Source organism: Gorilla gorilla, chromosome 12 (genome assembly GCF_029281585.2).
Source record: "Gorilla gorilla gorilla isolate KB3781 chromosome 12, NHGRI_mGorGor1-v2.1_pri, whole genome shotgun sequence".
Taxonomy (NCBI): domain Eukaryota; kingdom Metazoa; phylum Chordata; class Mammalia; order Primates; family Hominidae; genus Gorilla; species Gorilla gorilla.
Window position 1 is genome coordinate 115,724,940 of NC_073236.2, and position 18,402 is coordinate 115,743,341.

An 18,402-nucleotide genomic window follows, 5' to 3' on the forward strand; every position below is an offset into this window, starting at 1 on the left:
TTTGGGTATTTCTTGCAATTTATTTCCACTTCTGGAGAAAGAAAGTATGTTTAGAGTATTTTAACTGCTGTACAGACACTGCCAAGTCAAGTCCACGAAGCTTCAGTACCAAGGGTGGCCCTGCCTGGCCACCTTCTGCAGGGAGGCCAAGTGCTGCCCCAGGACCTCAGCTGTCATCACCCTTCTTCCCACAGACTGGGGACCCCTGTGCTGTTGGCTGTCCCCAGCAGCCCAGGAACGGGGTCTCTGCTGTCTGGTTCCTAAAACCTAGTGACAGAAGAGAAGGGCTAAGTGTGGTGGAGGGATGCGGGGCTTACAGGTGCAGCGAGGACCCCCGCTGACTCTGCCCCACACTCAGCCCTCCTGCTGGAGCTAAGACTCCCATTTCAGGCAGGTTTCCAGCCGGCCCTCTTGCTTTACCTCTCTCTCTCTCACTCTGTCTGGTTCCTGCCAACTCTCAGACAAGGCTGTCTGTATCTTTGAACTCCATAAATAACTAATCTTTTTGTGGTATGTACAGGAGAGATGACCAGCTGTCCACAAAATGCTCTCCTGCCATTGTAGGCAGACCAGCCATGGAATACTTTTCCCCATGCCCCTTCACCCTGTAGTTAGGAACAGACATGGAACTGGGTCCTAGCCCAGGGAACATCAGAGGAAATGACATGCCGCCTCCAGCCCGGCCCACAATACACCTGACTCCCAGGAAGAACTCATCCACGATCTCTTCCCTTTTCAGGTTGACAGGAATGAGTTCCTAGGGCAACCTCGGAAGCCAGGTGCTGAAGATGACACAGGCCCATGAGATAGGACCCGAAAGACCGCACCGAGAGGGACAGCCTGCTGACCCACTGGGACAGTGCCAGGACATAAGCAAAACTTAACTGCTACTGCATTTAAACCTCAGTCCACTTGGGTCTACTAGTGTAGCCCACCCGACCATTAAGAGTAGAACTGACCACAGTCACATTAAGATCTGATATAAACAAGTGGGACTATATCAAACTAAAAAGCTTCTACACAGCAAACAAAAAGGCAACCTACAGAAAGGGAGAAAATATTTCCAAACCATGTATCAAATAAAAGGTTAATATCCAAAATGTATAAGGAACTCATTCACCTCAATAGCAAAAAAGTGAGTAACCCAATTTAAAAATGAGGACAGAGCCTGAACAGAGACTTTTCCAAGCCTCCTTCCCGCCCCCCCAAAAATGTACAGATGGTCAACAGGTATATAAGAAGGTGCTCAATGTCACTAATCATCAAGGAAATGCAAGTCAAAACCACAATGAGATGTCACCTCACACCTGTTAGGTTGGCTATTATGAAAAAGTCGAAAGATAACAAGCGTTCCCTTGTATGGGACTGTTAGATAAGAGTTCTACATTTATTTTCAAAGGATATGTCAGTATGTTCAATTATTTGGCTTCTACTTTCAAACTTCCTCGTAAAGCAACCTTTTTCAATTACCTGCTCCACCCTGACTCATTCTGATCACCTGCTCCACCCTAACTCATTCCAATTACCTGCTACCTGCTCTGCCCTGACTCCGGCCAAAGCGCTCACCCCTTCACTCTCTTTAAATTCGCCAGTTGGAATTAGTTTAGCCTGTGCGGTCTAACCCTGGCCAATAGGGGAACCACACAGCCACAGGGGCCACGTACGTCAGGGATAAGAACCCTTTCTCCTCCCTTGTCCAAGTGTGCGCCCACCATTGCTCCATCTGTAAGGGCGCACCCTTCTATATAGAAGTACCTTGCCTTGGGGCTGGGTGCAATGGCTCACACCTGTAATCCCAGCACTTTGGGAGGCCAAGGCAGGCAGATCATGAGGTCAGGAGATTGAGACCATCCTGGCTAACACGGTGAAACCCCGCCTCTACTAAAAATAAAAAAAATTAGCCGGGCGTGGTGGCAGGCACCTGTAGTCCCAGCTACTTGGGAGGCTGAGGCAGAAGAATGGTGTGAACCTGGGAGGCGGAGCTTGCAGTGAGCTGAGATCAGTCACTGCACTTCAGCCTGGGTGACAGAGTGAGACTCTGTCTCAAAGAGTACAATGGGGACAGTAAATTTAGATAGCCATTATCAATTTTAGTTAGTCAACAACAATAATTAGAAGTACCTTGCCTTGCTGAGAATTAAAAAGAAAATCTTATGTTCGAGTGGTATTTCTTTTGTGGCACCGAAACTTTATATATAACAGGACGCTTGTCTGTTAGAAGGAAAACTAACAAACAGAAAGGACATCCACACCAAAAACCCATCTGTACGTCACCATCATCAAAGACCAAAAGTAGACAAAAACCACAAAGATGGGGAAAAAATAGAGCAGAAAAACTGGAAACTCTAAAAAGCAGAGTGCCTCTCCTCCTCCAAAGGAACGCAGTTCCTCACCAGCAACGGAACAAAGCTGGACGGAGAATGACTGACAAGTTGAGAGAAGAAGGCTTCAGACGATCAAACTACTCTGAGCTACAGGAGGAAATTCAAACCAATGGCAAAGAAGTTAAAAACTTTGAAAAAAAATTAGACGAATGGCTACCTAGAATAACCAATGCAGAGAAGTCCTTAAAGGAGCTGATGGAGCTGAAAGCCAAGGCTCAAGAACTACGTGAAGAATGCAGAAGCCTCAGGAGCCGATGTGATCAACTGGAAGAAAGGGTATCAGTGACGGAAGATGAAATGAATGAAATGAAGTGAGAAGGGAAGTTTAGAGAAAAAAGAATAAAAAGAAACGAACAAAGCCTCCAAGAAATATGGGACTATGTGAAAAGACCAAATCTACGTCTGATTGGTGTACCTGAAAGTGATGGGGAGAATGGAACCAAGTTGGAAAACACTCTGCAGGATATTATCCAGGAGAACTTCCCCAATCTAGCAAGGCAGGCCAACATTCAGATTCAGGAAATACAGAGAATGCCACAAAGATACTCCTCGAGAAGAGCAACTCCAAGACACATAATTGTCAGATTCACCAAAGTTGAAATGAAGGAAAAAATGTTAAGGGCAGCCAGAGAGAAAAGTCAGGTTACCCTCAAAGGGAAGCCCATCAGACTAACAGCGGATCTCTCGGCAGAAACTCTACAAGCCAGAATAGAGTGGGGGTCAATATTCAACATTCTTAAAGAAAAGAATTTTCAACCCAGAATTTCATATCCAGCCAAACTAAGCTTCATAAGTGAAGGAGAAATAAAATACTTTACAGACAAGCAAATGCTGAGAGATTTTGTCACCAACCAGGCCTGGCCTAAAAGAGCTCCTGAAGGAAGCACCAAACATGGAAAAGAACAACTGGTACCAGCCACTGCAAAAACATACCAAAATGTAAAGACCATCAAGGCTAGGAAGAAACTGCATCAACTAATGAGCAAAATAACCAGCTAACATCATAATAACAGGACCAAATTCACACATAACAATATTAACTTTAAATGTAAATGTAAATGGGCTAAATGCTCCAATTAAAAGATACAGACTGACAAATTGGATAAAGAGTCAAGACCCATCAGTGTGCTGTATTCAGGAAACCCATTTCACATGCAGAGACACACATAGGCTCAAAATAAAGGGATGGAGGAAGATCTACCAAGCAAATGGAAAACAAAAAAAGGCAGGGGTTGCAATCCTAGTCTCTGATAAAACAGACTTTCAGCCAACAAAGATCAAAAGAGACAAAGAAGGCCATTATATAATGGTAAAGGGATCAATTCAACAAGAAGAGCTAACTATCCTAAATATATATGCATCCAATACAGGAGCACCCAGATTCATAAAGCAAGTCCTTAGTGACCTACAAAGAGACTTAGACTCCCACACAATAATAATGGGAGACTTTAACACCCCACTGTCAACATTAGACAGATCAATGAGACAGAAAGTTAACAAGGATACCCAGGAATTGAACTCAGCTCTGCACCAAGCAGATCTAATAGACATCTACAGAACTCTCCACCCCAAATCAACAGAATATACATTTTTTCATCACCACACCACACCTACTCCAAAATTGACCACATAGTTGGAAGTAAAACACTCCTCAGCAAACGTAAAAGAACAGAAATTATAACAAACTGTCTCTCAGACCACAGTGCAATCAAACTAGAACTCAGGATTAAGAAACTCACTCAAAACTGCTCAACTACATGGAAACTGAACAACCTGCTCCTGAATGACTACTGGGTACATAACGAAATGAAGGCAGAAATAAAGATGTTCTTTGAAACCAACAAAAACAAAGACACAACATACCAGAATCTCTGGGACATATTCAAAGCAGTGTGTAGAGGGAAATTTATAGCACTAAATGCCCACAAGAGAAAGCAGGAAAGATCCAAAATTGACACCCTACCATCACAATTAAAAGAACTAGAAAAGCAAGAGCAAACACATTCAAAAGCTAGCAGAAGGCAAGAAATAACTAAAATCAGAGCAGAACTGAAGGAAATAGAAACACAAAAAACCCTTCAAAAAAATCAATGAATCCAGGAGCTGGTTTTTTGAAAAGATCAACAAAATTGATAGACTGCTAGCAAGACTAATAAAGAAGAAAAGAGAGAAGAATCAAATAGACACAATAAAAAATGATAAAGGGGATATCACCACCGATCCCACAGAAATACAAACTACCATCAGAGAATACTACAAACACCCCTACACAAATAAACTAGAAAATCTAGAAGAAATGGATAAATTCCTCGACACATACACCCTCCCAAGACTAAACCAGGAAGAAGTTGAATCTCTGAATAGACCAATAACAGGCTCTGAAATTGTGGCAATAATCAATAGCTTACCAACCAAAAAAACTCCAGGTCCAGATGAATTCACAGCCAAATTCTACCAGAGGTACAAGGAGGAGCTGGTACCATTCCTTCTGAAACTATTCCAATCAATAGAAAAAGAGGGAATCCTCCCTAACTCATTTTATGAGGCCAGCATCATCCTGATACCAAAGCCTGACAGAGACACAACCAAAAAAGAGAATTTTAGACCAATATCCTTGATGAACATTGATGCAAAAATCCTCAATAAAATACTGGCAAACTGAATCCAGCAGCACATCAAAAAGCTTATCCACCATGATCAAGTGGGCTTCATCCCTGGGATGCAAGGCTGGTTCAATATATGCAAATCAATAAGTGTAATCCAGCATATAAACAGAACCAAAGACAAAAACCACAGGATTATCTCAATAGATGCAGAAAAGGCCTTTGACAAAATTCAACAACCCTTCATGCTAAAAACTCTCAATAAATTAGGTATTGATAGGACCTATCTCAAAATAATAAGAGCTATCTATGACAAACCCACAGCCAATATCATACTGAATGGGCAAAAACTAGAAGCATTCCCTTTGAAAACTGGCACAAGACAGGGATGCCCTCTCTCACCACTCCTATTCAACATAGTGTTGGAAGTTCTGGCCAGGGCAATGAGGCAGGAGAAGGAAATAAAGGGTATTCAATTAGGAAAAGAGGAAGTCAAATTGTCCCTGTTTGCAGATGACATGATTGTACATCTAGAAAACCCCATTGTCTCAGCCCAAAATCTCCTTAAACTGATAAGCAACTTCAGCAAAGTCTCAGGATACAAAATCAATGTACAAAAATCACAAGCATTCTTATACACCAATAACAGACAGAGAGCCAAATCATGAGTGAACTCCCATTCACAATTGCTTCAAAGAGAATAAAATACCTAGGAATCCAACTTACAAGGCATGTGAACGACCTCTTCAAGGAGAACTACAAACCACTGCTCAATGAAATAAAACAGGATACAAACAAGTGGAAGAACATTCCATGCTCATGGGTAGGAAGAATCAATATCATGAAAATGGCCATACTGCCCAAGGTAATTTATAGATTCAATGCCATCCCCATCAAGCTACCAATGACTTTCTTCACCAATTGGAAAAAACTACTTTAAAGTTCATATGGAACCAAAAAAGAGCCCACATCACCAAGTCAATCCTAAGCCAAAAGAACAAAGCTGGAGGCATCACACTACCTGACTTCAAACTATACTACAAGGCTACAGGAACCAAAACAGCATGGTACTGGTACCAAAACAGAGATATAGATCAATGGAACAGAAAAGAGCCCTCAGAAATAATGCCGCATATCTACAACCATCTGATCTTTGACAAACCTGACAAAAACAAGCAATGGGGAAAGGATTCCCTATTTAATAAATAGTGCTGGGAAAACTGGCTAGCCATATGTAGAAAGCTGAAACTGGATCCCTTCCTTACACCTCATACAAAAATTAATTCAAGATGTATTAAAGACTTACATGTTAGACCTAAAACCATAAAAACCCTAGAAGAAAACCTAGGCAATACCATTCAGGACATAGGCATGGGCAAGGACTTCATGACTAAAACACCAAAAGCAATGGCAACAAAAGCCAAAATTGACAAATGGGATCTAATTAAACTAAAGAGCTTCTGCACAGCAAAAGAAACTACCATCAGAGTGAACAGGCAACCCACAGAATGGGAGAAAATTTTTGCAACCTACTCGTCTGACAAAGGGCTAATATCCAGAATCTACAATGAACTCAAACAAATTTACAAGTAAAAAACAACCCCATCAAAAAGTGGGTGAAGGACATGAACAGACACTTCTCAAAAGAAGACATTTATGCAGCCAAAAATCACATGAAAAAATGCTCATCATCACTGGCCATCAGAGAAATGCAAATCAAAACCACAATGAGATACCATCTCACACCAGTTAGAATGGCAATCATTAAAAAGTCAGGAAACAACAGGTGCTGGAGAGGATGTGGAGAAACAGGAACACTTTTACACTGTTGGTGGGACTGTAAACTAGTTCAACCATTGTGGAAGTCAGTGTGGCGATTCCTCAGGGATCTAGAACTAGAAATACCATTTGACCCAGCCATCCCATTACTGGGTATATACCCAAAGGATTATAAATCATGCTGCTATAAAGACACATGTACACTTATGCTTACAGCAGCACTATTCACAATAGCAAAGACTTGGAACCAACCTAAATGTCCAACAACGATAGACTGGCTTAAGAAAATGTGGCACATATACACCATGGAATACTATGCAGCCATAAAAAATGATGAGTTCATGTCCTTTGTAGGGACATGGATGAAACTGGAAACCATCATTCTCAGCAAACTATCGCAAGGACAAAAAACCAAACACTGCATGTTCTCACTCATAGGTGGGAATTGAACAATGAGAACACCTGGACACAGGAAGGGGAACATCACACTCCGGGGACTGTTGTGGGGGGGGGGGGGGAGGGGGGAGGGATAGCATTAGCAGATATACCTAATGCTAAATGACGAGTTAATGGGTACAGCACACCAACATGGCACATGTATACATATGTAACAAACCTGCACATTGTGCACATGTACCCTAAAACTTAAAGTATAATAATAATAAAATTAAAAAAAAATAACAGTACCCTCGTACACTGTTGGTGGAATGTAGATTACTACAGCCGTTATGGAAAACAGCATGGAGGTTTCCAAAAAAAACTAAAAATAGAATGACCATACAATTCAGCAATCCCACTTCCAGGTGTATATACATATATTCAAAGGAAATAAAATCACCATCTTGAAGCGATATCTACACTCCCGTGTTCACTGCAGCATTATTCACAATAGCCAAGAAATGGGAACAACCTAAGTGTCTGCTGACATGAACTGGTAAAGAAAATGCATATGGTACACATACCATGGACCAATAACCCGCCTGAGAAGAGAACGAAGTCCTGTCATTTGCAACAACATGGTGAACGTGGAGGATGTTATGCTAAGTGAAAGAAGCCAGGCACAGAAAGACAAATACTGCCTGATCTCATATTGTCAGAGGTGTGTGAACCAGGGCAACTCCATCTTAAATAGGAGCTGGGTAAAATAAGGCTGAAGCCTACTGGGTTGCATTCCCAGACGGTGAGGCATTCTAACTCACAGGATGAGATAGGAGGTCAGCACAAAATACAGGTCATAAAGACCTTGCTGATAAAACAGGCTAATAAAAAAGAGCCAGCCAAAACCCACCAAAACCAAGATGGCGACGACAATGACCTCTCATCACCCTCACTGCTACACTCCCACCAGCGCCATGACAGTTTATAGATGCCATGGCAAGGTCAGAAAGTTACCCTATATGGTCTAAAAGGGGAGGCAAGAATAATCCACCCCTTATTTAGCATATCCTCAAGAAATAACCACAAAATGGGCAACCAGCAGCCCTCAGGGCTGCTCTATGGAGTAGTCGTTCTTTTATTCCTTTACTTTCTCAATAAACTTGCTTTCACTTTGCACTGTGGACTGGCCGTGAATTCTTTCTTGCTTGAGATCCAACAAACCTCTCTTGAGGTCTGGATCAGGACCCCTTTCCTGTAACAATATGTGGTATCTAAAGATGTCAAACCCATCCAGAGTAGAAGGGTGGATACCAGAGTCAGGGCGTGGGGGCAGTGAGGTGACAGGTGTTGGTCAAAGGGTACAAACTTTCTGTGGTAAGTATTGAGGCAGGAGAACAGCGTCTGGAGACAGGGACAACAGCAAGGTCTGAGAAAACAGCAAGGTCTGGGCGCAGGAAATCCAAGGCCTATTCGAGCTGCCTTCCCAAAGCTGGATCAAAAGGAAAACACCTGGGTCTTGGGGCAGGGAACCTGAGGCCAATTAACACACACTTCTGAAAGCGGAACCAAAAGGAAAACCCCATCTCCCCAAGCCAAGCAGCAAAAGATCAAAGGCTACTCTCCCTACAACGTCTTAGATGGAAAGGGAGAGTGCCCTGGATTAGCTGCAGCCAACACAGGGACCATCCCTTCATCTGCATAGAGCGCCAATTCACCTCAGCCTTTAATTAGCCAGGGACCAAATCCTTCATCCAGATAAGGGGTAGCAGATAAGAACCTCAAACACGGAACTTAACACCCTTGAGCCCTTGCTGGGTCTGCTCCCACCCTGCAGAGCTTTCTGTCTTGAATAAATCTCTGCTTTCGCTGCTTCGCTCCCGCGTTTCATTCCTGTGCTACTCTGTGTGTTTTGGTCAATTCTTTGTTCAAAATGCCAAGGACCTGAACAACTCATAGTGAAGACCCTCCACAAGTAACAGTAGGTTCTAGAGGCCTAATGGACAACACAGATACTACAGTTACTAATAACATATACTTGCAATTTGCTCAGAGAGTAGATCGTGAGTATTCTCACCACACACATGAAAACAGTAAATGTGAGCTGGTGGGTATGTCAACAAGCTTGACTGTGGCAAACATTTCACAATGAATACCTATAGCAAATCATCACGTTGTACATCCTGAATATTTGAAAAATATACGGAATGAGGAGCTCCCTGTGCTCTCAGATATAATTATGCTCAGAGGAAACTGCTGAAGAGTCACAGGTAACTTACCACAGACGGAGAATCCCTTACTCCCTGGAGAGACCGGGGACAGCGATGGGACTGAGCAGGAGCTGGGTCACAAAATACCTATCCAGGCTCACAGGCTGGAAAGCAGCAGCAGTCCCCCATCCTGTGTGTGTGGTGGTGAGGGGTGGGAGTGACGCTGTCAGGTCCTGAGCTGAGCGGTGGCCCACCAAGCCCCCTAGGCCTTCCCTGGGAGGGTCCTGCGCCTCAGGCCTCAGGGTACAGGGCGTGGTGGAGAGAATGGAACGGGAAATAGACCAGGAGCTGAAAACTGTGTCAAATGAACCATGAGCTCTGGATAAGAAATCCGTACTCAGAAAATTCCTACATATAAAAATACCTTTTAAATATCAAAAAATCTCATCTTGCCCTAATTTTTTGGTATAAATTTCATTTCAAAAACTTCCCACCTGTTGTGTGTGGACTAAGGAGAACACCAGTTTTGGTGCAGTTTGGATGGAGCAAGTGGAAAATGGTAGGAAAGTGGCAGAAGGGCAAAGGCCCGGGCGAAGGCGCTGAATAAATCTCAGGGGGAAAAGCCCCTGTGGCCAGGTTGGCCCTCACCTCGGAAGGACAGGATCTGTCTCCGGAAAGTGGGGTCCAGGTCCCACATTTACCACTTGTCTGAGTTTCTTCACGCAAGGCTTCCCCGCCCGAGGGGCCCTGTCAGAGCTGCAGTGCTGAGCCTGAGGCCACCGCCATTTCTCCCTCCTCCTCTTCACGCCCTTCTTCTCGGGCCATGCCTCCTCCGCCCTTGGGTGCCTGTCTGACAGGGAGGGCTGTGGCGGTGGCTCATTCTGGAACCAGCACGTGCTGCTCGTGGGTGCTGCAAAGCCCTGCATGCCAGCCCTGCCCCAGGCCTCTGCTCACCAGACCCTTTCTTTCACCCACTTTGTTCTTCCGGCTGAGCTTTGAGGAAAGGAACTGCCTTTCAAACGCAGCCTGACTTAGGTCGGCCATCTTTTTCTCTTTTCTTTTCTGTTTCTTGTCTGCACAGATGAGCTTTTCAGGACTGTGAAGAAAAGCAGAAAAAATTGTCTCGATTCAGCACAGATGGAATTGTACCATCAAATAGTTTCTGAAGATTAATGCAATGAACTCAATCGTCACTTTTGAGAAGGAACGACTGACCAGCCATCACTGGTGGCTGTCCCTCAATCTGCCTGCCTTGTCCTTACCTCTGCTGGCCCAATTCCTAGGGAGGTGGTGACTTGGGGACCCTTCCCCAGCCATGGCTGAGGCACCAGGTCCGGAGCTTCAATCCCTATGGCTGTAGTTGGGACAAAGGGGCTTCCAGGCAGCCTCTGAGTGCTCAAACCAGAAAGTCAGGCAGAACGGCGCCTCCACTTGCCAGCACTCACAGGAAAGCACAGAAAGCCCATGTGCAAAGAAAGAGAAACAGAGCAGGTTCACGAAGAGAAGTAATGGTGAATGCCACATAGCCCCAAAGAGGCAGGGACCAGCCTCCCGGTCAGTCCCCCAAGCGCCTGGCTCCAGCCTCCCAGTCCGTCCCCCGAGCAGCCTGGCTCCCTTCCTGGCTTGGCTTCCATGACATACCAGTGCTCTCTAACATATCGAGCCCCCTCCCGCCTTTCCTTTGAGAAGGATTCTGGCTTTTGTCATCAAACTGTCTCTGCCTCACCTCGCCACATGCTCTCAAGTCCTTTTGTAACTTCATCAATTAGCCACACGAGGCATCCTCTGGGTGTGTCCTCCCGGAGGAATTTCACCAGGGCTGCCACCATTTCTGCCCCAGGAAGCCTAGCCCTATTGAGGGAAATAAGCCTTCTCTTTTCTTCCTCCATTAATTCATTCAACAACCACTTATTCATGATCTACTATGCTCCAGCTAAGTGCTGGGACCACCAAGATAGTAAGACGCAGTCCCTGCCCTCAAGGGGCTTGCTGATGGAGGAAAGGGCCAGTAAGGGGCTGGAGAGTTCTGTGTCCCTGTGATAACTGCCCTCTTGCCAGCACTGGAATGGCCAGTGACAGACAGAGGGAGCAAAGGCAGGCAACAGCCTGGCAGGTCAGGGAGTTAAGAATGTGCTGACTTGACCCAGAGGTTTTCATGGTTAATCAATCTTCCTTTTCTTTAAGTTGATGGGACTTCTGTGATGAGGCCAGAAAGGGTGGTAGGGCCCAGATGGTGCCTCATGTGCCATGTTGAGGGCCTGGGCTTTGTCATAAGGGGAATGGCACTGAAGGGTTTCCAGTGGAGGAGTGCTGATCACTTTAAAAAGACACTCTGGCTGCTGGGCGAAAAATGGATTGGAGGAGACCAGCCTGAAGGAAGAATACCAGCGGAGGAGCCAGATGGGAGATGACGCCAACAAAGCAACATGAAGCCTTTGTCTTGTTGTGGGAGTAGGGGGGCTATGTAATTACTGGTGTTTAAATAAAAATGTTTGTTAAAATGATAAAGGAACCATAAAACCAGAAATAATACATAAAACTTCCAAATCACTAGGGGAAGCATAAACAAAGTAGCACTGTTTATTCCAACAAAACTCAGGATGGGGAATGAAAACAAAATATTGAGAGTGTATAACAGACCTCCTGTTTGTGTAGAATATAGAAGTCTGCACAGGCTAAAAGTCCTGCTGAAATAAATAGAGAAGAAAAAGCAGAAAATTTACTACCAAAATTAAGAATTTTAAAATCACTGGACAGCTTTAAAAAGAATTCCAGAGAGGGGAGAGCCTTCAGGAATGAGTTGACAATCTCCAACTCTTACCTTCCTCTGTGGGAGCATTTCAAGTACCAGGTCACCAATATTAAGTACCAAGGTAGAGACTGCTTTCTCTGTGCTTCTAACATCTTTGGTGGATTTTTTTGTCTTTGGGTCTGGTTGATGTCCTGACAGGTGGGTATTTAACCTTGTTCTCAACATCACCCTCCCCCTAAGAGGCAAGTCAAGCAATGTGCTTGGTTTCTCAATGGAGGACAGAAACTCTCCAGGCCCCGAGTACAGACAGCATTCCCCAAAACCTATTTGAAAAAGAATCAAGGAGGGGTGGGGAGGGGGAAGGGAGAGCATTAGGAAAAATAGCTAATGCATGCTGGGCTTAATACTTAGATGATGGGTTGATCACCTAGGCAAACATTTACCTGTGTAACAAACCTGCACAATCTGCACATGTATGCCAGCTCTAAAAATAAAAATTAAAAAAATCAAATAGAAATTCTAGATCTATAACTGAAAATAATAATTCAAAGGATGGGTTTAACAACAAACAGACACAACAGGAGAGATAATAAAATATCTGGAACCAAACATGGAAAGACAAAAAGGATAGAAAATATACAAAAATGATAAGAGACAGGGGATCAGTGAGAAAATCTAAAATATGTTTAACTGGAATACCCAAAAGAGAGGAGAGGAGAATATGGCAGAGGGAACAAAGAGAAAATAACTGAAAACTTTCTAGAACTAACTAAAGACAACCTACAGATTCAAGAAGACCCATGAATTCCAAGTAGGATATATAAAAAGAAATCCACGTCTAGAATAATCACATAAAACTACAAAAAATCAAAGACAATGAGAAAATCGTAAAAGCATCCAGGGGAAAAGACAGATTACCTTCAAAGGAACAACAGTAAGACTAGCAAGTGACTTCTCAATTGAAAGAGTAAAAGACAACAAGATATATGTTGAAAGAAAATAACTGCCAACCTAACATTCTTAATCCTGAAAACATCCTTTAAGAATGAAGGTGAAGTCTGAAAAGGCTAAATGTTGTACGATTCCAACCATATGACATTCTGTAAAAGGCAAAACAATGGATACAGTTAAAAAAAAAATCACTGGTTGCTAGGGGTTAGTGGGGAAGAGAGATGAATGGGCAGAGACGATTTTTAGGACAGTGAAACTATTCTGTGTGACACTGGAACAGAATGATGGATACATGTCATTGTACATTTGTCAAAACGCATAGAATGTACAACATCAAGAGTGAACCCTAATGTAAACTATGAACTTTGGGTGATAATGTCAATGTAGTTTGTACCACTGTGGTGCAGGATGTCAACAGTGGAAGAAGTTGTGTTTGTTGGGGGACAGGAGGTGTACGAGAACTCTCTAGGTACTTTCCACTCAAGTATGCTGTGAACATAAAATTTGTTATGAAAAATAAAGTTGAAAAAAGGAGGGAAATAAAGATGTCTTAAAGCAAACAGATTTTTCATGAGCAGATGCACATTTATGAAAACTGTAAACAATATTTCTGTTGTTTATTTGTTGTGAGGTACATGGTAGAGTATAAATGACATGACATGAGACCTAGAATTTTCCCACAAAACTGTGAGCACAAAAGGGAAAGTGGGGTAAAGTGAGAGAGAGAGAGAAAGGCAAAATGTTGATGGCTGCTGAACCTGGGTGATAGGTACATAGGAATGTGTTGCACTCTCTACATTCAGTGCATTTGAAAATGTTTGTAATAAAATATTTTAAAAATGAGTCAGTGTAATTTTCCACAGGCGGGCACAGAGGCTCACGTCTGTAAATCCCCCAGTACTCTGAGAAGCCAAGGTGAGCGGATCACTTGAGGTCAGGAGTTTGAGACCAGCCTGACCAACGTGAAATTCTTCTCTACTAAAAATATAAAAATTAGCCAGGTGTGGTGGCGGGCGCCTATAATCCCAGCTACTCAGGAGGCTGAGGCAGGAGAATCACTTGAACTTGAGAGGCAGAGGGTACAGTGAGCCGAGATCGTGCCATTGCACTCCAGCCTGGGTAACAGAGCAAGACTACGTCTCAAAAAATAAAATAAAATAAAATAAAAATGCCCACAATAACAAAGGAGAAAAAATTAAATATCAATAAATGCATAAAAATTAATATATGTCAAAATCTATTATCTAAAAAAAACTGATAGCAAACTAAGAAAATGAACTTCCTTAACTTACTAACGGAAATCTAAAAATAATGTAAAACACAAAAAACACCAAAAGCTTTCCCTTTGAGTTTAAGAAGAATACAATGAAGCCAATTTTCACCACTTCAACTTTGTGCCAGAGATCTTAACTGGTACTGTAACGTAAGGAAAAGAAATAAAAGGTATAAGGAATGGAAAACAAGAAATAAAATTCTCTTTATTAGAAGATAATATTGTGGGCTGGGCAGAGTGGCTCACACCTGTAATCCCAGTACTTTGGGAGGCCGAGGCAGGTGGATCACCTGAGGTCAGGAGTTTGAGACCAGCCTGGCCAACATGGTGAAACCTCATCTCTACTAAAAATACAAAAATTAGCCGGGTGTGGTGGTGCACACCTGTAATCCCAGCTACTCAGGAGGTTGAGGCGGAGGTTGTAGTGAGCCAAGATTATGCCACTGCACTCCAGCCTGGGTGACAGAGCGAGACTCCATCTCAAAAAAAATAAAAAGAATATTGTGTACATAGAAAATCCAAAAGACTCTACAGATGAAATGTCAGAATTCATAATAAAGTTTAGCAAGGTTGCCAAATACAAATTCAACATATGAAATAGTTTTTATTTCTATACAATTATCTAGAAAATGAAATTATATATAATAATAAAATAGGAATAAGTAAGAATAAATCTAAACAAAGATCTACAAGACCTTTAGACATGGTTTCTTATCCATAGTACTTACTGACATTTGGGGCTGAGTAATTCTTTGTTGTAGGATATTTGGCTGCATCCCTGCCCTATGTCCAGTAGATGCCTGTAGAACCCCACGCCCCTGACAACCAGAAATGTCTCCAAACATTGCCAGCTTCTTAATCAATTTGATTAAGAACCACTCCTTTACATAAAATAAGACCCACACTAATGGAGAGATATATACCATGTTCATGGATTAGTGGACTCAAAATTGTAAAGATGTCAATTCTCCCCAAATTGATCTACAGATTCAATGCAATCCCAATCAAAATCCCAAGTATTAGGTTGGTGTAAAAAGTAATTGTGGTTTTTAAAACCAAACACCGCATATTCTCACTCATAGGTGGGAATTGAACAATGAGATCACATGGACACAGGAAGGGGAATATCACACTCTGGGGACTGTTGTGGGGTGGGGGGAGGGGGGAGGGATAGCATTGGGAGATATACCTGATGCTAGATGACGAGTTAGTGGGTGCAGCGCACCAGCATGGCACATGTATACATATGTAACTAACCTGCACAATGTGCACATGTACCCTAAAACTTAAAGTATAATAAAAAAAATAATAAAAAAAAAATAATTGTGGTTTTTGCCATTACTTTTCTATTTGTTTGTATGTGTGTATGTCTACATGAAACTTGAGCTAATTATAAAATATATTGGTGTATTTGTTCTATCAGGTATCAAAACTCATTAAAAAGCTATAGTAAACAAATAGGCTAGGATAGAGAACCTGGAAATTAAGTATACACAACAGCACTGAATTTGTATAAAAGTCTACACTGCAGAACAGCAGGGAAATGATATTTTCAATAAATGGTACTGAGGAAAATGGGTATCATTAAAGGGAAAAAATTCAATTGGGCCCCACATAAAATATATACAAAAAGCAATTCTAACTGTATTATAAGCCTAAATTTGAAAAGCAAAACTATAAAAGCAGGCCAGGCACGGTGGCTCACACCTGTAATCCCAGTACTTTGGGAGGCCAAGGCAGGTGGATCACCTGAGGTCAAGAGATCAAGACCATCCTGGCCAACATGGTGAAACGCCATCTCTACTAAAGATACAAAAATCAGCTGGGTGTGGTGGCGCACACCTGTAGTCCCAGCTACTCAGGAGGCTGAGGCAGGAGAATCACTTGAACCCGGGAGGCAGAGGTTGCAGTGAGCCGAGATCGTGCCACTGTACTCCAGCCTGATGATAGAATAAGACTCCATCTCAAAAAAAAAAAAAAAAAAAAGGCCATACAGCTTTTGGAAAAGACATCTTAAAATAATGTATAAAAAGCACTAAAGATTTGACTATATCAAAATTAAGAGATTGCGCCACTGCATTCCAGCCTGGACGACAGAGCGAGACTCAGACTCATAAATAAATAAATAAATAAATAAATAAATAAATAAATAAATAACAAATGTGGATTGTGGAAACCAAAATACCAAACTGGATTGTTCATAATAGCCAAAATGTGGAAACAACCCAAATGTCCACAACAGTGGATTGCTTAAATGATGGCATAGTCAAATATAATGGAATATAATCAGAAAACAGAAGTTAATACACTGGAGCTATATGCAACAACAGAAAGGAATCTGAAAAACATAATGGTGAGCAAAAGCAGTCACACAATGAACTGTACATGTACAAACCCTCGACAGATTAATTTTATGGTATGTAAGCTGTATCTTTTTTTTTTTTTTTGACAGTGTCTCACTCTGTTGCCCAGGCTGGAGTGCAGTGGCATGATCTCGACTCACTGCAACTTCTGCTTCCCGAGTTCAAGCGATTCTCCTGCCTCAGTCTCCTGAGTAGCTGGGATTATAGGCATCTGCCATGATGCCCAGCTAATTTTTGTATTTTTAGTAGAGATGGGGTTTCACCATGTTGGCCAGGCTAGTCTCAAACTCCTGACCTCAGGTGGTCCACCCGCCTCGGCCTCCCAAAGTGCTGGGATTACAGGTGTGAGCCACCGTGCCCGGCCTGTGAACTATATCTTAATAAAGATGTTTTTTAAAGAGTCAGTCATAAAAGAATAAATGCTTTCAGGTTCTGTTTATATGAAATTCAAAAATACGCAAGATAAACTATATTGTTTAAGGATACAAAGTTGATAACACCACAGGGAGAGCAAGGTGGTGAACACTTATAAAGTGAAGGGAGCTCTGGGGCAGGGAGAAGACTGTCTCGGGAGGGGGCAGGTTCCCTTTCTTGAAATGGCTGGTGATTCCACAGGACTGACTCAGGGACTCGGTAAGCTGTTTATGTTTTATTCTGTCCTCTACATATATTTCATAATACAAAGGTGATGATAATAATAATAAAACTATAAACTACTAAAAGACAAAAGTGTGACTAGTTACAAGAGCTTCAGTAGGAGATAAAGTAAGGTGCAAGTTAAACAAATATTTGTTTGTTCTGCTCATCTGTACCTGTATTTGTAAATTTTACTCCTGGCTCTTGCAGAGGCTTTATGCCACTCTTTTGGAATCACACAGTGTGAAGTGAAAGTGAAGTAGGGCGAGCTGGCATGCAGCCTGGCCTTCTCTATTCCTTTAAGTTCTTTTATGGAATGTCGTTTTCCTACAGGAAGATAAAAAATCGAAATCAACACTCTTCAAGAACTCCAGTTGCTCTTGAAGGAGTGAAAAATCACTGGACAATTAGCAGTCTCAAAAAAATGAGGCCCAGTGATCACAAAGCACCTGTCTCACACTGAAGACCAGTTCTCCTCTCTTCATCCACCTCTTGCTGTCTTTGAAACAGAGGATCAACAAATGGTGGGACTGTAACCTACAAGAGAAATGAGACTCTTTGAGTACCAGAGTGCAGTCTGTATTAAGCTTTTAAAATGTGTCCCACATAAAGATGGGAACAATAGACCCTGAGGACTACAAGAGTGGGAAGGGCAGGAGGGGGCGAGGGTTGAAAAACGACCTATTCGGGACTCTGCTTACTACCAGGGTGACAGATTCAATTGCACCCCAACCTCAGCACCCCAACCTCGTACCCCAATATACCCGCGTAACAAACCTATGTGTACCCCCAAATCTAAAAGTTGAAATTTAAATAAATAAAATCTGACCTAAACATTCAAGTATGCCCTTACTGTATACCAAAGCAGCTGAGAAGAAAGGCCCCAGAACGTGCCAATCTACACCTCAGATGAGGATGTCGTACAGAGCCTTAAATGGCTGAACTGAGGGAGGGAGGGAGGGCCGCCCAGATAGAAGAGACGCACTTCCGTTAAGTGCTCTACTGTGTCATTGCATCAGCCAGTAAATATTTGTGTTGCCATTGTGTGCCACATCCAGGCTAGATCCTGTCTTCAA

The 18,402-nt window shown here is 42.6% G+C and overlaps 1 protein-coding gene across 5 annotated transcripts in view; it reads right to left on the reverse strand.

Moving 5' to 3' along the window:
- The window catches only part of FAM228A (family with sequence similarity 228 member A), a 26,533-nt gene continuing 8,131 nt past the window's right edge, over positions 1–18,402 (reverse strand). For 3 of the 5 annotated variants that reach the window (XM_019021334.4, XM_063696030.1, XM_019021333.4), the window contains exons 5-8: positions 17,776–17,863; positions 17,503–17,653; positions 10,306–10,447; positions 1–267 (exon numbers count right to left, since the gene is read on the reverse strand). In XM_019021334.4, coding sequence (XP_018876879.3) covers positions 103–267; positions 10,306–10,447; positions 17,503–17,653; positions 17,776–17,863 — 546 coding nt within the window. In that variant the 3' untranslated portion in view covers positions 1–102. Of the gene's footprint in view, positions 268–9,157; positions 10,448–17,502; positions 17,654–17,775; positions 17,864–18,402 lie in introns of those variants that run through there. The other 2 variants (XM_019021335.4, XM_019021336.3) reach the window with 2 other exon arrangements.